The sequence below is a fragment of the Pezoporus flaviventris genome, unplaced genomic scaffold, assembly GCF_033815535.1.
Source record: "Pezoporus flaviventris isolate CSIRO_AGI_PZ_B2104156 unplaced genomic scaffold, CSIRO_AGI_Pfla_v1 ptg000001l, whole genome shotgun sequence".
Taxonomy (NCBI): Eukaryota; Metazoa; Chordata; class Aves; order Psittaciformes; family Psittacidae; genus Pezoporus; species Pezoporus flaviventris.
The window spans coordinates 17,335,180-17,362,991 of NW_026892549.1; the positions used below are offsets into that span (position 1 = coordinate 17,335,180).

At 47.0% G+C, this 27,812-nt stretch overlaps 2 protein-coding genes across 3 annotated transcripts; both read right to left on the bottom strand.

Annotated features, from left to right (window-relative positions):
• Window positions 1-4,176: 4,176 nt before the first annotated feature.
• On the bottom strand, window positions 4,177-8,087 carry ERMN (ermin). Of its 2 annotated transcripts, XM_061446237.1 has the most exons (3): window positions 7,619-8,080; window positions 7,207-7,293; window positions 4,177-4,847 (listed from the first exon to the last, which is right to left on the bottom strand). In XM_061446237.1, the coding sequence occupies exons 1-3, from the start codon at window positions 7,857-7,859 to the stop codon at window positions 4,396-4,398; spliced, it is 780 nt and encodes a 259-aa protein (XP_061302221.1). In that variant the 5' UTR covers window positions 7,860-8,080; the 3' UTR covers window positions 4,177-4,395. The 2 variants fall into 2 exon arrangements, with proteins under 2 accessions (XP_061302221.1, XP_061302231.1); XM_061446247.1 differs by lacking the exon at window positions 7,207-7,293 and having other exon boundaries at window positions 7,619-8,087.
• Window positions 8,088-14,868: 6,781 nt separating this feature from the next.
• Window positions 14,869-27,750, bottom strand: CYTIP (cytohesin 1 interacting protein). Its single transcript, XM_061446259.1, has 8 exons — window positions 27,511-27,750; window positions 24,464-24,513; window positions 24,088-24,142; window positions 21,292-21,394; window positions 21,075-21,168; window positions 20,684-20,753; window positions 17,758-17,824; window positions 14,869-17,244 (listed from the first exon to the last, which is right to left on the bottom strand). The coding sequence occupies exons 1-8, from the start codon at window positions 27,664-27,666 to the stop codon at window positions 16,772-16,774; spliced, it is 1,068 nt and encodes a 355-aa protein (XP_061302243.1). The 5' UTR covers window positions 27,667-27,750; the 3' UTR covers window positions 14,869-16,771.
• Between the last annotated feature and the right edge of the window lie 62 nt (window positions 27,751-27,812).

Genomic DNA, 27,812 nt, shown 5'->3' on the forward strand with positions numbered 1-27,812 from the left:
AAGCTTTTTATCCCCAAAAGGCATCACCAGTTTTTGAAGGGATAGATTTGGTAGGAGACTAAATTCTGCTCTGACAGCACAGTGAGATGTGTCCCTGGCTAGATTTCTTCCCCATTTCCATTAGGAAGTTCCTGCTGTGGGAGGCTGCTCCCTGTACAGATGTGATACAGGGATGTACAGGGATGTGGTACATCGTTGTACATTGACACATCCTTGTGGTACATTGATGGTCACTGGAGAAGCTCATGCTTCTCCTCCTGCCTTGCTGTCCTGCACTGGGGTGAGGATCACAAGCCACTGGGGATCCATGGGGCTGAGCATTGCACTTGGTTCTCATGCCACTGTTGACCACAGCTGAGTCTCCACCTGCATTCACAAAACCCTTGTACCTTTCCTTTGATTTTTCATGTTACCTCTCACATGGTGGATTAATGCTGACAGCATCTGACAGACTGAGTCTGCCAAAATATTGACTGGCCCAACAGATTTTCCCTATTGGCTCCTATTCCAACTGTCTTCCTGATTTTCTCCCTCTTTTAGTGCAGATAGCCTGCAGTCACCATCAGAAAAAATGACACAGATGTTGTTTGTGCAGTCATCTTTTATCAGGAGCATGAGTTTCATCAAATTCTGTTTGCTGACATTCAATCATTTGTCACCAAGTAGGCACCAAATGGTCATATGTCATGGTCACATTCCATTGCCAGGCTTGTCACTTGCATTCTGATGCCCTGTTTGCATAGATGCTCACTTCCATGTTGGTATCTTTTGCTTAAAGACCGGAGCGTGCCTCCGGGGCTGCTGGCAGTGAGCAGTGGCCCTGCTGCTACGCAATATTGAGAAGCGTTCCGATTGCACCAGTCAGCCTAGTCTTCCAGAAACAAGAGCATTTTTTCCATCACACTCGGCAGATGTGGCAACAGGAGTCTCCTTCTACCCAGTGAGCTGCCCACTCCTTTTACCATCTCCACTGATGGCACCTGGGTGTGCATCACACCTTGGGGGGCATGGGGAGGCTTTGGGATCACAGAGGGGAAGGAGGAAGGTACCATGGGTGGGAAGGACCAGTACTCATTCTGGGGACAGGCACCACCATCCTCCCCCATGTCGGCAATGGGAAACAGACACAGCTTTTCTGAACAAGAACAAATGCTGTGGCAGGGAGGGACACTGCACATCATGCTGTGCTTCCATCAGTAAGTACCCTGAAACAAAGCGGCATGCTTGGAGGCCCCATTTGGTTTGTTAAAAAAAAAATAGGAAAAAAAAAGATTAAAAAAAGGGAAAAAATTATAAGAGATGAAGCATCTTCCTCTGCACCCTGTGCATTAACTGTTTCTGTTAATTCAGACCCTTTCCAAGGGGTCTCTTGCCCGAGTTAATGCCAGGCTGAACTGCAAAACGCCTGTAACCCCTTGATCAACATATTGCACCCACCCGCCCTGAGGGTTAGGTGGGAGGGGGAGTGTTTGCAGGCAAGGCCCTTAGGCCCCTAAAGCATCCCAGGACTCAAGCTACCAAGGAAAGCAAAAGAAGGAGTTGCAGTTCTCAGCTGATCAAATGCTGCTTTCCAAGGTAAAAAACTAATATGTTTCTTGACAGTTTCAGCAAGCCCCCACACTCCACTGGAACCTGAGCCCACAATCAGTTTGCCAAGCATCTTATCCCTGCACTTGCCCAAAATGTCTGGAAACTGTTTTGACTGTCACCTAGGGTATAAGCCAGACGTTAAAACTGTTACAGACAGATGTGTGATAGAAGGAAAAAATACTCACCTGCTGTTGATAAAGCAAGCAGGGGGCCCAGCCCGCCTGTGCAGCCATGTGAGGGAGCAGGAAGGTGTCCGGCTTAGCCAGACAATTCCCTGGAGGAGATGGGAATCGCGACAGCAAAAGCCCAGGCAACAAAATGCTACTGTCTCTCCTTCCACTCTCCTCACCCAGGGTTGGGTGGGGAAGTATTTGAACTCCAGCTTTCTATCCCTCTGGGCGTCTGCCTGTTCTGAGGCTTTCCCTCTCTTGGCCCCAGTGCTGATCTCTCCACCCTCCTTGAAGAGTACCTACTACAGCAGCTGTGCCTTTTGCTATGGTACAGATGTCTTTTCCTGGTGTCTCACACTGCTGAAAGTCAGCTGGGTCATCAGCACGAACCAGGGGCTCACATCCCACCCATCCAGCCTCAGCAGCTTTTCCAGAGCCAGGTGCAAGCAAGCGCCCGTATGTGCTGTTGATCCCGATGAGCACAGGCACATCCTGCCCATCAGCCCCTGGCCTTGCTGTCCCTTTAAAACACCAGCTTCTCAGCAATGCACAAAGGTGGGCACTTGAGCTCTGATTTTTATTTTGCCGTGGGGTTTCATTGTTTTGTTCTCTATTGCACTTGCGGATAGCAGTAAAGCAAATTTGTCACTCACATTCCGAAGTGCAAATCAGGCTGGATGGCATGGTGGGGAGGTAGTGGTCACTAGCCCCACCTCAACCACTGTGCCAGTACTTGAAGCTGAGCTTGGCCAGCTCAGAGCAGCTCTTTGGTACCCAGAGCCTCGGCAAGTCACCGACAGCCCAGGCAATGGCCACGTCTTCAAGAGAAATGTGTTGCTCTTAGAGGAGCCGCTGCAAGAGGAGCGATGGGGGGCAGCTGTCAGCGCGCAAACAAACCCACAGTATAAGTTCATACAAGCAAACCTCTGAACTTCCACAACCCAAAGAGTGAATAAACAAGTCTGAATAGCACAATGAGGGCTGTGTCTGGTTTGTACAATACAGAATTGCCATTTATTATTTTCACATTGCCAATAAATAATTGCCTCTATGTAGCACAAGAAAAGTCAAAACGATATTCAGTGCTGCTGGAGATGTAAAACTAATCATTACAAAAGCGCTTATGGCTGAAGGAGGCCACTGCAGCTGAAGCCAGTGTCTAACCTCATTCTTACCTCCTCTCCCTTTGTCAGCTGCTCTCAACTTTCCCAGATGATTTCTGGGATGACATTTGCAAAGCTTAGTCCCAACTCAAGACAAATCTGTCTGTAAAACAGTTAAAAAAGACTTGCATCAATGTTACTGTAGTTACACCAAGAATTTTAAAAATGGAAAAACGTTATTTTCAGATGATGCAAAAACAACGAGTGCAGAAAACTTGCATGGCTTTGACAAAAAAAGTCTTTAGAATTTTGGCCCAAACTAAGCATGAAAGACATGTAAGAGAGTCTGAACTGGTGGCATTGGGAAAGTTCAGATTTCTGGTAGCGGTCAGTTTTGCCAGGTGAAGCATGCACAGGTGTGTGCCATGCCCTGCATACACAGTGTGCAAGCTGCTGCCCCCCAGGGTGTCCCAGAGCCCAGCTGTGCCACTGCAGATGGCACCAGCCACCAGTACCACCTCCCAAAGGCACCTCTGCCCCAAGCATGAGGGGTCAGGCACCACAGCTGGCCACCACTGATGGGATCCACGGCACTGGGGCTGGGAGTCACCGCAGTGCGGAGGAAGGGTGGTGGGGAAGAGGAGCTGCTTCATCACCAGCTGCTGTTCGGGCTGGCTGCACCTATGGTTTCATGCTAGCACCCAGAACAGGCAAGCTAGAATGGAGCACTGCATGAGCTGGTGGTGGCCATGGTGGGGGCTGCAGTGGGCGGGCAACATCATGTCTAAACACATCCACGCAGACAACTCTCACCCCAGCAGGCAGGGGCCAGCAGACAGCACCAGTCCTATCTGGTGTTGACTACAGTGCTGTATAAGGAATCCAGGTACCCACTGGAGGCCTTAGGCATGGGAGTGTGGGAACAGGGACCGTGATGCCTTCTCATCATTTGTAATTCCCACGCATCAGCATCTGCCCATAAATGCAAGTATCCCTCTATCCCACCAGCACAGGTAGGAATGGATGGTTGCTAGCAAGAGGTGTCTGACAGTGCACCATGAGACACCAGCATGGACGGACAGCAAAACAGAGTGTGCTGGGGCTACAAACAGTCGTCTCTTTTGTTACTCGCCCTGCCCTGGCCAGTGCCAGTGAGCTGCTGCTGCCAACTCATTACCAGCACGGCTGACAGCATGGATCACATGTGTGTCGGCAGCTAGAGAAACCCCAGCCAGTTCAAGACATTCTGTTGTTTGAGTATGGTTACAAAAGTTGGATAGAAAATAAAAGGATAAACTTAAAATCAAATGGTGTTATATTTAGCAAACTGATTATTTATTTTCCTGTGTTATGGATGCCTCTGCCCACTGCCAAAGCAAAGATGTTAAATTTTAACAGTGTATTATGAAATCATATACAAAAAGGAAAAGAGCAGTGACCTCATGCTGTGTGAAGAGACATGCCTTGGGGGAAACAAACAAGAAAATCAAAACCAGAGTGAACACTCAGCTCTTTAAGCATTCTCCACCAGTTTATAAGTGCATCATGGATTCAAATTCATCAATTCGCTGTTTGGTGTTTCCTTTTCTAATCCTCCGGTAGGAGATTGTGTTGTACCTAGAATAGCTGTGTCTGGAGATATCATTTTTTTTCCCCAGGCTGAGCTGCTCCCCTGGTTTCTCCACCGGGGAGTTGCAGCCAGGTGTGGTCAGGGGAGATGCCTCCTTGCCACTGTCATACTGCTTTAGATGGGATGCCTTGCTGTTCTCCTTCTTGATTTCGATCACCTGAACATCATCCTCTTCAGTGTCCTCCTCCTCCTCATCATCCTCCTCGTCCTCCACCTCCTCCTCCTCCTCCTCAGTGGCATTTCCCCTCCCATCGGTGCTGGCTGCGAGGGTCTCTGCTGCCTCCACGACAGTGCTGGCTGCCATCCCCATCACTGGCTCCCTGCTGCCCGCAGGCAGCCCTTCGCTGCCTGGCCCTGCAGCAACACAGAGGGGGTGTTGGTAAGGACAGGCTCAACACTGCCTTTGTGCCCCTGTCCTACATGATTTTGATATATCATCATGGTGTCTTACCAGCACCTGCCACCAAAGCACCCATCTTCCAGAGACTGCCTGGTGGTGCCCCACATCTCCAGGCTGAACCCCATCACCACGGGTGCTTGCACATGCTTGAGAAAGGCATTGGACATTCTCAAACTCATTCCTTAAGGCCACTTGCCTTTGCATTTTTTAATGCCCATGTCTACCACCTTTCCCACTGAGCTCTCCCCACTATTGTCTTTTAAAGGGGGAGGTGATGAGAAGCCCATGGCCTAGCCTCAAAGAGGGAAGAGCAGCATAGCATCCCCCCTGAGCCCCAGGACCAGAGGCACTGTGCCTCCCTGCATGCACCAGATCTGCTTCCGTCCTGTGGGATCCACAGCTGGCAAACATCCCACTGTAGGGCCCTGCTGTGGTGCCCTTCCAAACTTCCTTCCAACTTTCCCAAAGCTCTCTGGTAAGTGCCTTGAGCAGGTGCTGGACTCAATTAGACAAACTCCCTGTTCTGGAGTTGCTGCCCCTTCCCTGTAGAACCCACCAGGGGACCAAGGGTCCCATGCTCCTACAGTGCTCAGTGCTGGGTCTGACTGACATGGTGGGAAAGCAAAAGAGAAAGGGAAAAGGAAAATGGAAACAGAAAAGGAAAGGGAAAGGGGAAAAAAAAGGGGAGGGGGAAGCGAAAAGGGAAAAGGAAAAATGAAATATAGAGATGGGAAAAGGGAAAAAGGAAAAGAAAAGGGCTGCTCTGCACCCAGTGCCCAGCTATGCCCATGATGAAGAAGGACCCCAGAGCAGCCCTCCTGGGATGGTTCCTCCTTCAGAGGTGGCCCACCAGGCTGAGATGGCTATTTCGTATTTGTCCTGTTTGGCATTTGTCTTTGTGTTAAATGATGCTTTAGTGTCACAACAAATGGTCTATTCAACATTTTGCCTGTGGGGTCCTGAGTATTAATTAGACTAAATTGGTTAGGTACTAAAAAGCTGCCTGCAATTTAGAGATAAAGTGCTTGTGGCTGGGGAGGGAAAAGGTGCAGGGGGGGAGGGCTGTGTTTAATAGGTTTTATTGTGCACTCATAAAGCAACACAGCTGGAATATGGATGTCAGCTCTAAGTGGGAAAGCCTCCATCATGATTCACCTCCTCACAGTTGCTATGAAATATTATTGTACCCATGACAAACGTTCATATTTTTTCCTTTTCTTAATCAAAGTTTCTGTTTATAGGGCATGGTCCATGCATCTTTTAGAGCCACATTCAACAACAATAGCTTTGCCAGGACTACAACAGCTACCCTGAGTTGTTAATCTCCTCCAAGGAGGGGCTTCATATTTATGTGACAGCTGACATATAGAAAATACCAATTTACTGCAGCCAGGTAGATGGAAATGACAAGAGAGATCCAGCATGGCTGGGGAGTGGGATAGAGCCAGCAGCCCTATGCCCCCAGCTATGGCTGGGTCTCCAGGGTGGGGAGAACACTGTTATCAGCCCCTGGTGCAGCCGCCCCTCATCCCGCACTGCCAAAACCAATAAGACATAGGAAACACGGAAGGACAGCAATGCTGAAAGCCCACCTAGAGAGAGATGTAGCTTTCTTTTAATAACACTCAATAAAATACTCCTCCTTTCTGGAGGAGTGGCTGCATTTTGTATGGTATAATTGAATAGGTTTATCTATTGCATATATATATATGCAAAACATTTTAAGTTGTGATGGGCTCTGGGGAGCAAATGCCCCCCTGCCACCCCACTCACTGCAAGATGCAGGTGTGAGATCCAGCCTTGGCTCCAACTGATTTTTACCGTTTTCACCTAGGAATGAATAGAGAGGGACCCAAGAGACGATGTTTAAGAGAGGAATTTTCTGCTAGATGCTTGGGTGTCAGGGGGATTTAGACATTTGGTGAATCAGGCAGGAATGTGGTTGAGTTTTGGGGCCACACATTTTTGACTGACAGCCTCCTGAGGTTATCCTCTGAGTTCCCCTTCCCAAAGCAGAAGATAAAGCATCTCCCAGCCTCACAAGGCTGTTGGAGACCTCCTGGCTGATGACCCCGCTTGATTGCAATATCCTATAGTCAAGGAGATACACACAAACCCCAGGAAGAAAAAGGTACCAGACATGTTTTCTTAAAGTGCAGCAACTCTATGGATGAGAAATGAGTCACTGCTCTACAGGACATAAGGGTCTGACTGAATTAAACAAAACCAATAGCCACCTGTATGTGATTGTCTCTGAAGGGTACTCATTGCTATGCTTTGGGAAAACCTCTGTCCCACAGCGTTTTCCATTACCTTCCTCTGATTCCTGACCATCAGTCCCCGTGTCCTGGATATCAGCTGATCCCTGCTGTACTGTCCCATCGTTTTCCTCTTGCTTTTCTTTAGGAAATACAAAGCACAAGAAATGGACTGATGGAGCGGTTAGTGAGAATAATTAGGTTTTAATGGTTGCAGATTGGCAGCAGTTTTTCAGAGCAGATTAAAAAATTGCTTGTTTCTGTAGTTACATTCTTTTTATTGCATCCTGTGTAACTGCTAGCTCAAATTTGTCCCTGACTTCGAATTACTCTGATTCATCATTAACAGCTACCATAGGTTAGAAATTTTGACTCACACACATAGTGCATATCATTATTCATAAGCCTATACGTAAAATAGAGCTTTTCTTTCCAAGCACTTAGAGAAAGGCAGCCTTGTACTTTACCTTTGCATTGCTTCTCTTCATCAAAATCCCCATGAACTATGTCCTCTGCCAGTGAGTTTCTATTTTCCCCCCGGTTTTCTTCTGCAGGTGGAGCATCATCAGGGCGCATTTCTGCATTTGTGCAAGGGACCATTCCAACAGATTTTGCTATTTCACCAACGACCTGCAGTGGGCCTTTCTTCAGGGTTACACTCCCATTGCACTCGGGCATGCCAGATGCTGATGGGACTTCTTCTGTCATGCTTAGGGCTGTGCCGTGCCCGCAGACTGGGGCCGTGCACTTCCGGGGGCCCGGTCCTGCGCCCCGGGGTGGGGAGCGATACCCTTCACCCCTTCTCCACAGGGATTCTGCTCCCCTGTGCAAATGGTCAACGTCTGTCTCCTCTCCTGAGGGTGCTGCAGCAGAGCAGGGTCACACCATCAGATGTGCCAAGGGCTTGCCAGTGGGCTCTGGCCATGGGGCAATCCAATCAGCACCTCCCTTGTTGCTGAGGCTCGTCCCATTGCATAATTAAATGCACCATTTTAATTTACATAAACAAACAATCTGAAGCAAGGAAGCTTTTGTGCTGGCATGGAGAGCGGGTCTTTCAGCATGTCAGCCCTGTGGTAATAAACAGGGATTTTGTACTCTTGTCACAATGGCCCTTTGTGTCTCTGCCTGGTCACAGGGCGGACAATTGTTCTGACCTCTAATCCTTGGAGGGTGACCACCTTCCACAGAGCTGCTGCCACCTAACCCGCTTAACATTCCCCATCGGGTTTGTGTGCTGATAAACCTTGCCGTGCTGCTGGCCAGACAATGAAAGCATTTTGCACTTGCTGGAGAACAAACTGGCTGTTTGGAAGGACGCATGCCCTGCCTATGGCGTGACACCACACTCCTCTGCCACCACACGTATTTACAGGCAGGGCCACGTCCTGCCAGATGCTGAGCAGCTGCTATTAAATACTCAGTGAAATGCGTCTTCAAGGGATCAGCCCTTAAGGACGGAACTAGAAGATGAGAACCAAAAGCACAAGCCCATGTGATGTTTTGTGACAAGATGAGAACTGAGGTGGCAGGTCCCCAAGGCCAAGCCAGCCAGGCAATGGGATGCTTGCTGCCCCACCAGTGCCGAGGCAAGTCAACGTCGTGCTTCCCCTTCCACATCCACCACGCAACCCCCTTCTGCAGAAGCATCTTCTGTCCCATATAAATGGGACAAGGGATAAGATTAACACTTACACAGTAATTATCAGTCAGACCTAAAGCTAGCAGGAGTGATATGGGGACATTTCACAAAGTGAAGTAGGAGGATTGCCTGAGCAGCACGGGGCATTTTCTGACCGCAGCTGAACTTGTCTCAACTGTGTGCCCAAAGCCAGGTTTACATAAGAGTGTAATCTCCTGCTGTGAATGACTTTTTGTGGTGGTACAAAACAGCATTTTTGACATCTTTGCGCTTTAGGCCTTTGAAATCTTCTTGTCAAGTTTTGACCTTGATTAGAAATGAACCCAAAACCTTTCCACTGGTTTTGTTCATCTGTGAGTTTGCATCCTGAAATCAACAACTTTTCATCATTGTTATGAAAACAAGATTGGTGTATTTGATTTATAAAATCAATCGTATGCTGGAAAAAATGTGTCCAGGAAAATGGATAATGAGGACTGAAAGTGAATTGACAACATGCAACAACAGTAGGAACCTTCAGGAGAGACTGGGTACCTGGCACAGACTGGTGGCTGGAGAGAAGAATACCTTCTCTTCTTATCAAGCTTTTTCTATATCTCGGACATAATCCAAAGGGCCCTGCAGGTGATTTAGCATGACCAGCAGGTCGAATGAGGTGATCCTGCCCCTCTACTCTGCTCTCATGACATCTCACTTGGAGTATTGTGTGCAGTTCTGGTGTCCTAAACATAAAAAAGGACATGGAACTGTTGGAACAAGTCCAGAGGAGGGCCACGAGGATGATCAGGGGACTGGAGCACCTCCTGTATGAAGACAGGCTGAGCAAGTTGGGGCTGTTCAGCCTGGAGAAGAGAAGGCTGCGTGGAGACCTCATAGCAGCCTTCCAGTATCTGAAGGGGGCCTCTAAGGATGCCGGGGATGGACTCTTCATGAGGGACAGTAGTGACAGGACAAGGGGTAATGGGTTCAAACTTAAACAGGGGAAGTTTAGATTAGGTATAAGGAGGAAGTTCTTAACTGTGAGGGTGGTGAGGCACTGGAATGGGTTGCCCAGGGAAGTGGTGAACGCTCCATCCCTGGCAGTGTTCAAGGCCAGGCTGGACAGAGCCTTGGGTGAGATGGTTTAGTGTGAGGTGTCCCTGCCCATGGCAGGGGGGTTGGAACTAGATGATCTTGAGGTCCTTTCCAACCCTAACTATTCTATGATTCTATGATTTCTCATTTGATAGGTCCTGTCCCCAGGGTTTCCCTCAGTGTGGAAACACCACTGAAAAAGGTTTCATGGTTGGGACTTGCCATGCTTGGGAGCATCCCTGCTGCACCATGATCTCAAGGGCTGAGTGGGCATGTGATCATCTTACAGGGTCAAAGGGCCATGTCTGCATTGGTGCAGCCAGCACAAATCCTGGCTTGAGCATGGGACAAACTCCCAGCCAAGCTTCTAATTTGAAATCACACAAAGCTGAAAACAGGGCACCAGGGTTGGCAAGCAAGTAGCCTGCAAACCTTGGAGCCACATCAACTCCCATGGGAACAGGGACAGATCCTGTCTTCATATCCCCAGGAACCTGCCTGACTGACTTCTTGATTGCAGGAAGGTATTGAAACAATTTTAGGTATTTCCTGGTGCCATCTATTGGTTACACAATCAGTTCTCAACAACTCATGTTTTCCCAAATGAGCACCTCATGGTTGAAGCACGGTTTGCATGACTCTATTATAAATCATTTTTCATGTGACCTTTAGCGCAGGAAGTTTCCATTCCAGCTATGCTTTACTAAAATTTCAGAAACAGCACCTGGGATTTCAGAGGCACAACAGGGATTTGAGAGTCGGTGAGGTAAATCATTGCTGAGCCCCAGTAATTCCAATTCATGCCAAAAATAGGAGGAGGCCACCATGGCAGGGTGTTTGCAGAGATCTGCAGGCTCCTCTGTCATTAACTCTCTGCTGCCCAGTTTCTGCTCCAAGCTTCCAGGAGCATCTCATGCACGTACATGGCTACCTGGAGGGCACATGCACCACACGTGGTCACTGGAGCAGCTCTAGAGCAGAAGCCACATAACCTGGGGTCACCATGGGGGATGCAGTGCCACCCAAAGCCAAGGCAAGATGACAGGAATGGTGGCACTAGAGACAAATGTTCCCACAGCTGAGCACAGCCAGGAAGGATTACATTTCACTTGAACCCTCCCCAGACAAAAACTCCTGTGAATCATGTCAACAAAATACAATCAAGCATTTCCATTTTGTCAGCAAGATAAATACCTTATGTTTCTGAAAAAAAATACCCAAAACCATACCTTGGCATTTCCCTTCTATAGCGAATTTCAGGATTTAACTTTTCATCCAGTAGAGGAATGAAAGGAAAGGCAGAAGCAGGGGTATTCCCCCTGCTAGAGCTGTGTCAGGCACCAGCAAGCCCTCACACATGCTCATGCTTTCCTGATGCTCCCACTGGCCATGCTTGGCTTCAGAGGGGAGTTGCAGAAGGAGCAGCACGTTTCCTCTGAAAAACAGGAATACATGCCAGAGTGATGCAACAAGGGTATGCTAGTTACAAACAATGGGCACATGCAGAGTAATTCAAGTTTTGACAGCGTTAAAAATAGGCAGCTGCTGCTTTCTTCCTGGCAAACACTGCACAAGCAGCCCAAAGGGATTTATGGTGAGGGGAGAGCAGCTCCTGCCTGTTGGAAGGCATTTGCTAATGCAGGTGGTTCCCCTCTGTCTGCCCCCAGGAGCTCAGGGTCACCTGTCACCCCCAGGTCATCTCAGTGACTGAGATCATGGATGCTGCTTGGAGGCCACAGCATCCCCAGCAGTGTTTTTAAGCAGGCAGAGTTCCTGCTTAAAAACACAGCTGGACTCAGAAAAAGGAAAAAGTAGCTGTGCGTTCTTCCCACTGCAGGCAGCTATTTATAATCGAAACTGGGCAAAGCCACCTCCAAGGGCTATGAAAACATTTCATTTGCACAAACCTGAGGTGCTGTCATTTCTGCCTCTAAGCTTTTGAAAAAGTGGAAGCCTGTACTGAAAAGAGCCAAACTTTAAGAAGAAATCCAGGCTGTGGACCTTTCCCCAAGCAGAGCATTGTCTGAACACCCCAGCTCTCTGCTCTCCCCGACACTTCTGTCTGCACTGGAGAAGCTCTTGGCCCCAGCCCACAGGTGCCACCAGGGCATCTCTTGGCTGTGCAGACCAGTATGGCCAATGGCAGCAATGTGGCATTGCCATCCTCTGTCACAGGCCATCTGCTTTGCATCAGTTTTGCAAGGCCTCAGCACTGGGGCTTGTTGGATGGATTCTGTCTGGGCTTCACTGGCGTGTTCTCACTGTGACAGTGATTTCTGTAGCTGACCAGGTGCTTATGGTGAGTTTTATTTACTTTTGCTTATCTGTGTGTAGCACAACCATAGCTTTACACAGACAGCAGTGACAAGCAGCAGCTCTGTGATGGGAGCATAGCAATAAATTCTTGGGTTTATATATGTCTAAGCGGCAGGAAGGACAAACTCACTCACCTGCAATAACTACATGTTGTGATCTTCTTTTCAGTGCTATGATAGCTGGGTACAAACAGCTGCTATGCATGAAAACTTCTAAAACAGCTGCATGAGAAAGGAAATGTGAGGTGCAAAAGCAGAAATCAGCAGAGAAGAAGTGCATGTGGGAAAGCAGAAACACACCCCTAAGAGGCATATGGAAAAGTGGTCGCTGAAGGGATAGCCACCTGCTCTGAGCACAACTGAAAAGGAACAAAACCCAGGACATGCAGAAATATGGCTCAGAGAAACACAGCAACTCCTCACATATTTCAGCAGCTTCTAGGGCTGGACCTTTAATACTTGGGGGGGGGGGGGGGGGGGGTGTGCAGGATAGTACAGCCTTGAAGCCAGAATGATTTTCTGCTGGATCTGAAATGCTTCCAACAGAAGCCACAATGGGCTTCATGGTTTTGTGGAAAAAAAAACTTCCACAGTAGAAATTCAGGCCAAGAGAGCCCAGGGGAGAAAAAAGGAAAGAGGTATTGCAAAGGTCACAAAAAAAGAGCAAGGCTGGCTAGATCTGGGCATTGGGCAAGACTGGGTTAAGCAGTTAAGAACCCTTACAGGGTCAGGCTCAGTAGCATTCATCACATTAATTGAAGTTTTAAGTTTACAAAGGAATTGCATTCTTCAGAGCAGCCACACTTCTTTCTGAAGTAAACTCACACCCTCTATCCACAGGGATAAGAAGAGAAAAGGTAATCCCTTAGCTGTTAGGAAATCAAGCAAACCCTTCAATGACCTCATCATGATCAGCGAGCATATCTCCTCTGCTGGAGGTCCAGAGCACTTCTACACACATTGGTTGGAGCCCCAGCCTTTGAACCAGTGACACCACACAGTGTTTCCTATACACTCATCCTCCTCTTGCCCTGACTCGGGTGAGGCAGAGCAGGGATCCTTTCAGACTGCTCCATGCTAGGACAAATGCCATTTTGAAAGAACTTTCTCCTTTGTTTTGCTGTCTGAGCTATTTGGCTTGCCTGTGAGCTCCTTCCTCCCCTCAGAAGGCTGAGGCACCATTGTTCTTGATGCCCACTGCAGCAACCCCACGGAGCCTGCCTGTCACCCACATCCTGTTTTTGATTGTGACCACGAACGTCATGTTGTCATCTTGTAGTGACCAAAGCATGCTCTTGCAACGGCTAGAAAATCATCATTTATTTAGTCTTTCTTAAGGCCTGTCTTAATCTTGTCGGATGTCCAGCCTCATTCAGCCTTTCCACACTAAAAGCGAGCATGTATCTCCTGAGATAGGACAACTTTCAAACCAGAAGAAATCCTGCTTTGGATCACAAAGCTGCACTAATTTCCACTGGAGATGCAGTCTAAGAGAGTAGAGTTCATAAAGTGTTTTAAATACCTTTTTTCCTCCCTCTATAAATCAAGGCAGAGGGTGTAGGCTGTGACCAAGGCACCCTGTCAAGCGCCACCTCTGCCACTTCATCCCTATAAACTAGCTGCAATAAACAAAAGAAGACATTAATTCAGGAGCTGGGAGGGGGCGGAAGGCAAAGCAGGCCCCAGTCAGGCTGACACATTTTCATTGGTCTCTGCAGACCAGTCAGCCCATGCTCTCCACGGCAAAGAAAAAGCTCTGGTCTGGCTCTGGTGGTGCCCTGACTTTCACACAGGTGAAGAGTCCATAGCACCAGTGGAGAAAGCTTCAACCCTCTGATCAGACATGCTGGGCTAGGGATATTTTGTCTTTTGACACAAATACATACAACAGTCCCGGGTCCAAATACTGCTTGGCCAGGTATAGAGAGAAGAGTGCTCCTGCTGGAGAGGAGCGAGCCACCATCAGCTACCCGCAGCCACATGCAGAAGTGTGCCGACTCTGTTTGGCTGGAAACATCCCCATGCAGGTGATGGAGAGTGCTCTGCCCTCAGTGCAGTCTGGCACCTGAAGCCAAGCGACTCAACTGGACGTGGGACTGATTTCAAGGTTCCTTTCTAAGTGCTGAAGCCATTTGTTCTCTTTGGAGGCCTCTGACAGCCTTCACCAGATTTTCTGGTTATTCTACCCACAGTTGCTTTCAATCACACATGTCTGCATTTAATTCCACAGTTTGTCCAAGTAGAAGTAATATTTCCTGTTTTTTTCTCTCATTTCAGCTGGTGTTACTGGCAAAGAAATGTAAAACTCTATCTTGAGACAGCAAATCACAGGCAACAAACATGATGTCTAGCAATGAGCTCCAGACCAGCACCTGAAATGCTCCAGCCTGGGCTGACAGGTTGGCTCTGACTCCCTGCAGGTGTCAGACCAAAGCCCACCTCCAGGCCCAGGGGCTGGGGGATGAATGATAGCAGAGGGCTCACAGGCTGAACTGCAGGTGTTTGGTTCAGCAGCACAGACTGAGCATCATTCCCATATGTATAAACCTCATGAGCTGTTCTCCTGATTGCCCTTCAGCTTTCCCGGATACTTGCAGTATTACCAGCTATTTAATCCTTTTAAGAAAAATTACAGACGCCAATACGGATTCTGCTGGCTTAGCAACATTCATTAATTAGAGAACTATTGGGAACAGGTTGTTTTTATTTGGGGTTCATCTCAGAGGGAAACTATTGGATTTAGCCTGAGATTTATGAAAAGATCAGGAAATCCTGCCACAGCAGTACCCAAGTGGTAAATAACTGCATGGTCTGCTGGGTCAAAAGATGAATGACTCATACAAGGTATTTAAATTATATTTAAAATTCTTTAAATTGTATTTGAAAAACATAATCGGGTTGCTTGGGCTAAGCAAACAGCCTATTTCCCTGCTGCCTGAGGGGGAAATAAAATTTTTCTTTTTCTTCACATTTATTCCCTTATTTATTAAATCACTTCATATGAGCTATCAAGTTAATCTTACTGATGAAGTCTCTGCTCCTGAAGAAATGTGAACACCTAGTGACCTTCCTGACAATGCAGTGGAAGCACCAACCCCAGGGCCATCTCCTGCAGCCCCTGGACCTCAGAGGGACCACGTCTCAGGCACAGCCCTCTAAGGAGGTCCCCAGGGTACAACCTGCAACTGTCTCCAGGCGCAGGGCAATCCTACTCATCCCTGCAGGACAATCATCTGCCTTTACTTCTCTCACCTTAAAGAGGTGAGATCAATCTGAGCTATATCGTTACATCATGATAAGTGGACAAGTATGTTCTCAAGTCCAGTAAAATTCCAGCCAGGCAACTAGAACACCATGCCCTCCAGGGGTGCAGGGAGACCCCAGCACTCTGGTGATTCTTGCCAATCTGACACCTTGCAGAAAGCTCTGTTTCCAGCAAGACTGGCACCACAGATCTGCGTTGAGAAGTAGGAAATGAAGAGACCCATCACCCTTTGCTAGATCCCCGCTGCCTATCATCTGCAGCCTCCCACAGCAGTCACTGCCACAGCCCCCTTGCCTCCCTCCCAGATCACACAGACATACTCACCTCACTGCTTTTCCCTGGGGAGTGCTCTCTCCACAGAGCTACCAGCCTGTTGGCACCTCTGCTCAATGCTGCTGGTGCTCCCCACTATGCTCGTTTGACACCAGGGCGTATAAGGGGTGCATTAGTGACTGGTGCCCCCTGCTCCGAACATGTGGAGTTGCTCAAAGCAGCAAGCACATGGACACCACCAGCTCCTCATGCACAGAGCCTGTCCTGTGTGCATTCTCAGCAGCCTCCTTTCTACTTCAGATCCCTGGAGCAAGACAGGTTTGGCAAGAGATGCCAAACCAGCTATTGGCAGAGATTGCAGCTGGTCAAATCACAACCAATAAACCAGTTTATTGCAGGTTTATACAATGGCTGCTAAGAGTGAGAAACTGACAGCAGCCAGCATTTACTTTGTAAATCTATCAGTGCTGTCGGCTCAGCTGAACAGCAGAACCGATCCCTGCTTTGGAGACTGGGAACTGAGTTGTGGAGTTCACCCTTTCATTTTCTTTTTACCATGGGTAAATCTCTGCCCTTCATTTCAAAATGTTGCTGCCCAGGGTCTGTCTCTGTCATATGCTCTGGCCTCCATCCTCTTTCTAAGGGCAGCCTGTCACTGGTTTTAGTAGAAGCACTTGCTTTATTGAAGACCTTTGGAAGACTATGACTTTGGTAACAGGAAATAAATAGCTATCAACCAATTTTGCATTCAATTAAAAACTGTTATTAACACTAAAGTATGCTGAGGAAGTTCTGCAAAGGTTCTTCATGGTTTAGAGTTAGTCATTTTTCAAGTTAATGAAGAGGTCCACAGTTTGATCTGATTAAAAATTAAAATACTTGAAAATCCCAGAGCTTTTTAAATATCATCAGTACTGTTGTCTGGAGGACTGCCATGCAGCACCACCACGCATCACCCACTGCATGCCTCCACTGAGCTGCTGCCCGTGGTCCCAGGCCATGTAGCAGTCCCACGTGCAGAGCCCTGGACATCAAGGATGGACATGCAACGTCAGACTCGACTTTCTTCCTCTTCCACTGCCCGGTGAAGGCCTGGAATGAACTTCAAAATATTCTTTCGGACACTGGGTCTCCTGCTTTTCCTCGGGAGGGTCCCAAAAGTACTGGTGCAGCTGCTGCCCTCCCAGAGGGGAGACATGGACCCGCTGCTGGCCAGGCTGATACTGCGGATCCTCCTCAGTGACGACCTCCCAGGAGCACCATCTCCGTCCTTGGGGAAGAAGCAGTCATCATCCACGCTCGACTGGCGGCTCAGACTCTCTGCAGCTGAATCCTCAAAGGCGCAGCTTTGGTAGAAGCTGTCCTCGCTGTCCACAGTCATCGAGCTCAGCCGGCTGCGGGAGCTGCTCTCACTGGAGAAGCGAGGCTTCACCGGAAAGAGGTGTCCTACCGAGCTGCCGCCACTGAGCAAGCTGGCCTCTTCCAGCTCCAGTGCACCCGGCAGTGCATTGTCATTCACCTCCCCTGAAAGCAGAAGCCAAAGAGGAGCATTATTTACTGATGTCTGCTCAGTGCTGGAGAGCAGGATGCCTGTGCCTTAGTGGTGCAGGGAAATGTCATGCCCAGCATCTCAGTGCAGGGAGCAGCCCCTTTGCCTCGAGGGAAGCTATTTCCCAGCTGTGGGTTGCTCTCTGCCCCTGCCATCCCCCACATGCAGAATCAAAGCCACTCTCTAGACAGCCCATAAAAAACACAAGCAAAAAAACCTTTCCCCTGATAAGTCCAAATAAGAATGGATAAAATATTTACATCCTAGAACTCTTGTGAAAGAGCCTTTGGTCAGCATTAGTCAAGCAACATCCAAATTTATCACTCCCAGAAAAAAGCTTTCCCAGGGGCAGCCCCATGTCTTCATTTGCAGGGGAAAAAGAAAGCAAATGAAAATCAGATTAAAGAATTGCTTTTTACAGATGAGACACTGTTTCCACAGAAGAACTCAGCAGCACTGCGGTTTTCTTCCCGGAAACAAGGACGTACCGTGCAGCAAGCGTTGTTCCTGTAAGAGCAGAGAGCGCAACTCCACCCATTTCTGCTGCAGACTTTGCTGTGGAGAGGAAGAGGGCTCTGTCATTCATACACGTTTGCACAAGCGTAAAGCACTTGTAAAGAAAAGGATTTAGAAAGTACAGGTGCTACAGGCAGCACTTGTATGTCCATTTTTTTACAGAGATAATTTTCCTGGAGTTCAGCAAATTTCCCCACAGTCCACTCATATTCTGGGTGCTCAGTGAGGTGCTGTAAACATCTGATTTGAAAAGAAGCAGCCTGAAATCTGTAGAGCGTACTGCTTGCCTTCAGCCAGCACAGGACAGGCCCTGCAGCCCACCCTCCTCTAGCCCTCCGCAGCTCTGGAACCCACCAGCCGTGAATGGGCACCTTGCTCCTCGTTCCTGTATCCTGCAGCTCAGCATGGGGATGGCACAACTAACCATCCCAACCTTGTGTTAGGGTAACACCACCCTGTGTATGGCCAACCTAATGCCATCCAACACAGCAACATTTTTCTTTCCCTCATTGCAGATCAACTTTTGATGTAAAAACAAATTATTGAATAGTTAAAGAAATTACAACAAATCAACTGATGAGCCTCTGCCTGGAGGCAGTCGCAGAGGTACTTCCCCAATAATCTGCCTGAACCTGCTGCACCTTAGACATTCAGCCAGACAGGCTGCCAAATCACACACTTGTACACCCAAACTAACCAGACCTGCATGGGCAATCCTGTCAGCACAGTCACTTTTTTTCCATCACTTTGGAAAAATCAAACACAATGAAAACCCCAGCGCAGCCGCAGGGTGGTGATGTACTGGGATGCCCTGTGGGCAAGCCTGCAAAACAGGAGCAGTGACCGCTTTTGAGGAGAACTAGTCCAAGGTCTGCTCTTACAATCCCTACACAATGTTGAATACAGTAGGTTTTAGAAGTTTATCATTCAAAGAGACCTAGGAAATTGCATGTAAGAGATGCTTGTGCAACTGCACGTCCAAGCCTGTGGTGATGCCTTGTACTCACAGGCACATTGCCATCTCACTGCGGTTACAGGGGTTGGCAACAACCCGGCACACCCTTCAGTAAGGCACTAGAGACAGTTATAAACAGAATTAGATTCTTTCCACTGCAGCACACCGTTCTAAGAGCGCAGGGTCAGGCTCACACCCTATTTTACTCCGTAGCAACACTTGTTGCAGAGGTTTGGCATTTCTGGGAAACAGATGTTTTGTAAAAGTTCTCTTGAAATACAACCATTCACAGCACGTTTTGAAATTTTGGCTTTATGACTTCCCTGTAAAGGTATGGGGAGGAATGGCCCATTTCTGGTGACTTTACTGGTTACTTCATTCAGATTTACAAGGGACCAGACTTAACGACTTGCCGTGGAGTACTGACCATGGCCAGGTTGGAAGCATCCTGCTGCTGTGTTCTCATTAGCACAGTGATGAGTGCTCTGGCTCTGGGTCCTTTCTTGCCATGTCTGGACTAGCCATCCAGGTGGTCAGTCCCAGCATCTCCAAACACCTCCCAGCTCCAGGGATGTGGTCACACAGAGTTCCACGCAAGGCCAGCATGGCGCCTGCCCTAACACCAGCCTCCCAACACCTCCCACCTCACCAGACACACTGGACATGCAGGGGTTTGTCCCAGCCGCATAGGGAGCACCAGAGCTGCCTCTAAGCTCAGCTCTCCCAGCTGCTCATGCCAGCCAAGACCCCAGAGCCCCCCACCACCCACTGGTCAGTTTTACCTCCTTCAGAGAGAAAATAACAGCTGTCTGCCAGGGAGCAATGCCTAAAAGCATTGTAGCCATTTCCAAAAGCATCCTCCATAGTGCCCATCAGTTTAACAAACCTTGGAGGGGAAACTGAGCTCATTGAGGTCTCACCCTGATCTCCTCACACCTGCCCATCATCTGGGCTGAAGTGATGATGACCAAGATATTGTCTGGACAGCCAGACACTGCCCTCGGCATCCATCAGCCACAGACCAGTGAAGGTTGAGAAGAATCCATCCTTTCCTCACCCCCCAACCCCCACAGCTAACGTTTGCTCATCTGCAGCATCAGTGTCATGCAGCAAATTACAACACCCGGTGCTGTGCTGTTATAAATGCAGTGCAAACCAATTAAATAAACAATTAAATAAACATTGTTTCAAACATGATAAATGCTAAATGTGAAATTGCCCCCATGGCAGGACTTACATTTTATAGACAATGGCACACACGACAAACTGTCCCTGCTGCTCAGCTCTGGCAAGCCTAACCCATTTGGCATGAGGCTTATTCTAGCCAGATTAATTTTTAATGAACTTTTTAAAGTACCATACTCCTGTGGGCAGAGTTTGGCATAGAGTCGCCATAAGGAAAAATCCCCCACTCAGGTCAACCAAGTCCCAACTTTGGAAAGCCCTCGGCCCCTGCACTGCTGTGGCTGCAGTGGGGTGAGCAGAGAGGCATGCTGGGTCACTGGAACCCCAAAACCTATTGTTAGCCTGGCTGTCTCAGACCCAGCTGGGAGAATAGAAGTTCTACAAGTCAGAGGTGCCATCAGCATGCTGTCCCTGAAGAGCCTGGACTCTGCTTGGGAAAGCCTGCCTTCCCTTTCTGCTAAGTACAGAGGATATTAAAATACGCTGTTCTGTTCTTACAGAGGAGGCTTGCCTACCAGCTGGGCACAGAGAGAAATGGAAATATTTAGAGAGCTACAGAAATCATTGTGAGGGAAATTATTACCAAAAAAAATATACAGAAAATACTATAGGGACTGTGGCTTGGGGTGCTGGTGACAGTGGACACATGGGTTTCTGTCCCCTGCCACGACATCTAGCCCCATGGACCTACCTCCATTAGCAGTGAAACACAACAGGCCTCTGCATTCAACAACAGATTAACTAATTAATTACATTACCTTCAGTAGCTGCAGCTTGGTCTCGAGCTCCATCTTCCGCACAAACATGGCCCCATTGACAGTCTCTAACCTGTGAAGAACAGGCAATGTTGGCACTGAAATGGAGAGGAGCATTGAGCGCTTCCAGGCCATGTGCCACAGTGCACTGCAGAGCATGGGGCCACGGAGTGCTCAGGAGGCAGCTGCATGTGGGGACAGGGAGCACCCCACATGCTGAACCCTCTCCTCTGTGGCTGTCTTCAGCCTTCACACGCAACAAGAGTGTGGCTCTGCACAAACAGACTCACAGCCTCTGACACAGCACAGGACTGCAGGGGGGCATGAGAAGCTTTCTTGCCTTCCAGTTGAAGAGTCTTTTAAGCTAAAAAGCATTTGAAGGAGAGATGTTTACCTTAAATAGTTCCCTGAAGACTTTATTAAGTCCACTATCTGCTTGTGACTATAGCCATCAGTGTTCACACCATTGATACTGGCAAGGATATCACCTGTTAGAGATACACAGAAGCCAAAATTAGCACATGCATGCCTTCCACATGCTCTACAACAAAAGTAAGTGGGAGGGAAGCAAGGTAAGGCCACCACAGAAGGAAAACAACATGAATAGTTACCAGTTTGAAGGCCAGAAAGATAGGCAGGACTTTCTTCCTGAATTTTGCAGACACAAGTGCATACCTCCGGGGAGTAATCATTTTGGTTTGGAAATCTTATAGTCTGTTAATACCAAAGTGACAGAGTTACCAATATAAAAAACATGAAAACAATTTAAAAATCAATATTCTTTTTTACACATTTTTAAAATGAGAAGCCTGTGTTGAGCAGGGTGTATTATCATGCAAGTGCAGAGAGCAGAATGTTATAACCTAACAATTAGAAATTGCATTCTTATGATAGAGAACAGCAGACACCTGAAAGATACCCGTAAGGTGACTTTGCAAAAAAAAACAACAAACTTTTAAAGCAAGTTGGTTATTCAATATCAAAACTCAGTAACTTCAGTCAAGAATATCTGTTAGCATGGATGCAGATTGCTTTCTGAAAGGATATTTCATGTTCTCAGCCTCAGCATGGCAGGATGCGACTTCGGTTTTCAAGTGATCGACTCCTACTCATTGTGACTGCTGCATGAAGCCAGCTGGTGCTTCCAGATAGATCTATTCACAATAGGGGAACTGAAAAGCAGGAGAAGTTGAACCTACTTTTGCTCTTTTGGCCTCTTAAACTCATTATCCACATCACCACACCCTCTCAAAAGTGCTTTTTATTATTGACTTATACATTTAAATATACATTAAGTAATCCTAACTATAAATCCATCTTGTGATTATCAGTGCTGACGTATTTAAAAAAATGCAAAACTAGGTGACACAACCTGACCAGATCTTGCAATGACAGGAAATGTCATCTTGGTTACATGCAAATATCAGTATTTAGCCGTATCTTCTTACCAAAATTGAAGAGTGAAGCTGAACTTCCTGAAAACCTGACAGCCACATCTAACCCCAATATAAGAAGTCATGTTAGATTCCCAAATTTCTCAATCAGTGTGGAACAAATAGGAATGAAGGCTGTCTGAGTTCAGAGCTTATCTGGCCAAATTACACCATCACAGTGATATCAGCCCTTGGACCAATAATAAAACTTTTGGATAAATTAAGAACACCAAGTCAAACATGAGTGTCTTGGAGGACGTGCAGCTGCAGGTCACGTTCACCTACCAGCCTGAAAGATTGGGCCAGCTTGAGCGATACGAGGGGACGAGCAGGGTGAGATTCATCACACCTAACTGGAGCTTCTAGGCAGAGGCGTCAGGATGTCCCCACAAGAGCTGGAGAGGTGGGCATCTCTGGGGTGTTACTGATGGCGCCAAAAGAAGCACTCCAGGAGACTGGACTTCCCTTCCACGTACCTTCTCGTCTTGGACTGCAGAAGCTGTCTGGGCTGTGGTTTTGGAGGGCACACCTAGCTTTTAAATGGTTGCAGTGGAGGGGAGAGACCAGCTACCAGAGTGTCTGCTCTGCAAGCACTTTGGGTGTTTTGGGAGCTGCACCCAGGCTCTGATCCACAAGTGGGAAGTAGAAGAAGTGATAACATGCAAGAAATTCTGGCATTTGGCCATCACTGCAGTTCTCATGAGCTCCCTGCAGATGGTAGACCTAAAGTTTCACATCATCTTATTGTGGTTTGCCTAATTTTAACTTGTAGTAATGAAATTACAGCCTCTAAATAATGGGTAATCCTTAGTATCAGACAAATGCTGCCTTTCCATAGCCTGGACTTTCTAGAGAACTGCTCAGGCTGAATGTTCAGGAAGAAAATGTGCCAAGAACAATTATTTTTAATCAGAATGTCACATATAATGAAAATCTGCCCTGACAATTTATACAAAAGCCCACTAATTGACTCAATTATCCTCCCTTCTGAAAGCTCTCCACTGTTCACGAGCTGAACACTTACCCACTCATTAGTCACAGAAACAAATCTGAAAAAGTTCAGCTTTTCCTAATACACTAATTTCACTGAAAATATTGTTTTCTCTTTGCGCACAGATACAGGCAAGCACTCTGAAGATGCCCTGCTGCCACGGTGATTGAAACATGGGGATGACATGGGAGGTTCTCTCAAAACATGCTCCCACCTGCAGGTCCTGCTGGTAGGCAGAGCTCTGTGGCAATGCCACAACCCGCTGCTCCCAAAACTTCATCGTTTTATTCCTGAGGTTATCTTTTATTCATAACCAGGATTTTATCAGGTTTACTGTTCTGAGAGTTACCTTTCTCAAAAATCTACAGAACAAAAATCTCCCATTAGCAGTGCTCCTGATAAGATTATGGTTTTTCCTATGTAATGATTTATTGACTTCTACATCTAACAGAATTCCTTCCTATATGGTTTAGCACTCAAAAACTCATGCTTAGCAGTTATTTATTAAAAAACATATCAATAGTATACATCTACTTTGAAAATATGTATGTCTATATACCTTAAAGGAGGTAGTAAAAAGCTACTAGAAGGTATTTTTCTGAGAGAGAGGTTTTTGGATGTCTCTTTATGTTAAAATAGTCTCATATACAATTCTTCTAAAAATACTCATTTATGGAAGTACGAATTCATTGCCATTGTCTCATATTTGGATTTGGATGAGATTTCTCCTGCATTCAACACTCTGACCTGTGAGCAGGCCAGAAATTTTCATCTGTGACCTTTGCTGTGAAAAAAAAAACAAACCAAACTTGGAAATGCATCCTAGTTCTGTATTACTGCTGTAAGCTCTTCAGAGTTCGTGAGGAACTGGCAGATACCTTTCTCTGCTTTATGCTGTCTTAACCTAATTTTGAGGATGTGACACTTGAGAGCTTGCAGCATATTTTATTTTTAAATGAATCAGCTTATCATTTAAGCCTTACCTGGATTTCAAACCCAAATGCCTCTTTATCTTCTTTCAATATAGCAACAAGGTGTCTGTAAGAAGAATGCACAGAACTCCAAATGAATGCTAGGTTGCCACTTCATGCACTCTGTATTTCCAACCAAAACATCGTTGCCCACCCTTGTGCTAGCAGGGTATCATGACGCCTTTCTTCAGATGTTGCAGTGGTTGTGCTTGCTCTTTCCTTACTCAAACTAAATGTTAACAGTTTGACTTGCACATCCCAGGTGTTGGGTACCACTCTTTGCCCTGTACCCTTATCCCACTAGGGCAGCTAAATAGGAAGATTCCCAAAACACACATTTCATGTGGAATAAGTAAATAACAGTGATTATAGAGGAATATTGTCATACCTTTGTGGCCTGGAGGAGTCATCCAAGGAGCTGGATCTGGCTAAGGCAAGCTGTAATCAGAAATGGGAACAAAAAATGGTCAGTAGGCTCATGGTTCTTTGAGGCACATGGCTAAAATCAGTAGTTTAGAAGAAAACTAAAACTAGCTGCGGGCTTCTCACCCCCAGTTTGTACCAACGCAGCCTCCACCTCAGTGAAATGAGAACTTAAACTTTGAGATAGGGAGTAAAAGCAGCACGGTCCAGGATTCAAGACAGCTTCTCATCATGTTCAAAGCCACCTGTTAGATGCTGATGGCAAGCTCAGCCGGGCACAGCAGAGATCCAACAGCCAACAGCGATGACCTCCGGGTGCACAAACCTTGGAAAAAGGTGCTCCCTCCTGCCCAAGAAGACTTTCTTCACCCTAGCATTCCTTTCCAAGTGAGTTAGAGAACAATTTCAAGCCATAACTGGTCTGATATAAATGCCTATGGAGGATGTTTAACTAACATTGCTGTAAGATGAAGTATCAACTGCAACACATTCTGATGTGAAGGATTGCATTAACTGGCATGAGGAAGATGAAGGAATTCATGGTTTTTTTTATTATGTTGGAAATTAAGCCCTGAAAAACAGGCTATAGCTCAGCTTTTCTTATTTTCCTGAACTTTTTAAATATAAAATTTAGTATTTCCAAAAATAAAGCCAAAACAAAACCAACATGGGTACTCTTAGTAAATCAGAATATTGTTTCAGTTGTTCACCTCCAGAAAACATCTGGGCATCCTCACTGGCAGATGGTAATGCAGTACCTGTTCCAACTTTATTAGAAAACCTCCCACTAGCTACCCAATCTTCCCTGCAATAAGTTAAAATTGACAGCTGCCCTACCACCAGCCAATATAAAACAAAGAAACACAAGGCTTTTCTTGTGCAGTGGTGATAATTTCAGGTTGAATCTGACACCAAAAATGCTTGGAGCAGAAAACTCTTCCCCAGAGTGCTGTAGATGCAATTTCTGAGGATTCCAGAATTGGGGAAGCCAAGAGGTTTAACCACTCAAGAAAACCCCTGCATCCAGCTGGGCATCAGAGATGGACATTCGACTGGTTCTAGCAATGTCAACAATGCTCTTGTCTTATTTTGCACACTTAAAAAACAAACAAACAAAACAATCAGGAAGAAAAATAAAGAAAAAAAAACAACCAACCCAAAACACACTATATAGCAACCCTGTGTTTTCAAATAACAGAAGGAATATTCCTTCTTCACAATTCACCTTGTTATACTGCAGTGCACCACACAGAGTAAGGGGTCAGCCAGCTCCGCAGCATGGCTTGTGGCCACCCTGTGCCATGGGCTGCTCCCTCCTCAGGGTTGCACAGGCACCCTTGCTCTTGGGGAAGGCTGATGGGCACACAGCGCCAGAGCATCTTTCCAACAATGGGAGCCCTGCAAAAAGCTGAAATGGGTGAGGCTCCAAGATTCTGGAAAGCAGGGATTGCCATCATTCCCATTACTGCTATAACTATTATCTCTAAAGTGCCCAAATCATATCTCTATTATACTAAGACCTCAGCTTTCTTTTATACCTTCCCACTAAAAATCTGTGGGCATTTATAAACTTATCGCTTGTCAGAAAAGGTAGAAAGCACACATAAATTAAGATATCTGCAGGCAATTTTCTCTGCAGTTTCTTGTGGCAGTTGCACAGCGTTTCTGAGTCAACTGATGCATGGTCATGGCAACAAGTACCTAGGATCCCTGTTTCAAGCGAGGTAGACCTGTGCTTGAAGAGTTCTCTGGAGAAAGTGAGGATCAGTGTTAAACATTGATTTTTCCCATAAAAATGAAACACAAATAAGGAATTACATTATCCCTGAAATGACTGTAGTCTATACAGCCGCACATCTTGGGCTTCAGCAGTATAAAATGATACCACAGCATGACCACCTATAGAAACATACGTTTACTTGTTGAAAGAAAAGGAGAGGAGGGAGAGACCACGTGTAATATAAACTGCACACCAGGTGAAACAGCTAATGGCAGGCCAGTGAGCATTAGGTACATATGGTCTGTTCAGACCAGTTGTTGGGCCTGATGCCCGTGTTGTAAGTCATCTTTAACAAACACAGCAGTGTCACAGCCATTACTGCCAGCTTCCCCTTGCACCAGCAGCAATCGCTGCACAAAGGGCTGCTCCTTCTCAGCTGTGGGAGCTGTATGCTACCCAGCAGTGGTGTTCCCAAGATTAATCTGGCTCTGGCTTTCTTTTATCTCCTCACACTTGTACAAAGAAAAGGATTGTGTTTCCTTTACTGAACAAAGCCTTAAGTGCACAGATATTATGTACCAGTTTTCTAATAGTACTTCCAGATTGCCATGTGTCTCAAACATTTCCTATTTAGGTTCTTTCATGCTAGACAAATAGACCAAAGATGGAATTGCTCGCCTGGCAATTTAGAGCAACAGCAAGAGAGAGTGTTGTGGAACTCCATTTGCAAACAGCAGAAATATACTGCTCTGGGGGAAAAGCCCAGATGCCAGAGACAGCCCAGCAAGTCCAACAGTTGTAGCAAAATACTCCAAAACCCAGATGGAAATAACTCAGGTGCTTTCTGTCAGCACTGCAGCACAAAGAGCAGTCTAGCCAGGCTGCTATACTGAAGTAAATGAAGTTTAAAGGAAATCCTGGACAGAAAGAGCCTATTTTGACTCACAGTACTGTTGTAAACAGAGAAGAAATACAGCCAGGGCAGATCTCAGCTGCAAAAGCATTACATGCACCCAAGCCCCTGCGAGCAGAACACTTCTTTGCTTGCTCCTCTCAAAAGCTTCCCACACAGCTGATGCTGAAAAGATTTTACTGCAATCCCCAAACCAGCTAGGCTAAAAGCATCTGATGGTGATCCTTCTAGCACCCTGACACCAGGAGCCACAGTGAACCTGAGCAGTCACTTGAGGAAACCGGGACGTTTCTGCTGGTACCTGCAGTCACAGGCAGAAAGCGGCTTTCCAGGCTGGAAGGAGCCACCAGCCTCCAAGTACATAGAAACAACCCCGTACCTGCTTGCGCCCGCGGGGCAGAGTCCCCACTATGTTGGCCAGGAGCTGGATCCTCCTGTTGTCCATTGGCAGAGCCTGCTCCCCCCCAGCAGGGTCAGCACTGAAACCTATGAAGTTGGCGTTATGGTTTTGCTGATTGAGCCACCTCAGAGCCATGTTAGTGGAAGATCATTTAAACCAGCATTGCTAAATGCTGCAGCGTGGCTGAGGAAACTAAAATACACTCACCCCTCCGTGATCAAAAAGTATAAGACCGGAAAGCCAGCCATGTGACTTGTGGTTTAGGTGCATGTTACATAAAT

What these genes read in the sequence shown, in the direction of transcription:
- ERMN (XM_061446237.1), bottom strand. Translation starts at nt 7,859, where the DNA reads ATGACAGAAGAAGTCCCATCAGCATCTGGCATGCCCGAGTGCAATGGG. An exon ending in TGAAGAGAAGCAATGCAAAG is followed by an intron (nt 7,294 to 7,618) that starts GTAAAGTACAAG and finishes TATTTCCTAAAG; the next exon opens with AAAAGCAAGAGGAAAACGAT. An exon ending in TGGTCAGGAATCAGAGGAAG is followed by an intron (nt 4,848 to 7,206) that starts GTAATGGAAAAC and finishes GTGTTGCTGCAG; the next exon opens with GGCCAGGCAGCGAAGGGCTG.
- CYTIP (XM_061446259.1), bottom strand. Translation starts at nt 27,666, where the DNA reads ATGGCTCTGAGGTGGCTCAATCAGCAAAACCATAACGCCAACTTCATA. An exon ending in CATTTGGGTTTGAAATCCAG is followed by an intron (nt 21,395 to 24,087) that starts GTAAGGCTTAAA and finishes TGGTATTAACAG; the next exon opens with ACTATAAGATTTCCAAACCA. An exon ending in TCTTCAGGGAACTATTTAAG is followed by an intron (nt 20,754 to 21,074) that starts GTAAACATCTCT and finishes TGTTCTTCACAG; the next exon opens with GTTAGAGACTGTCAATGGGG.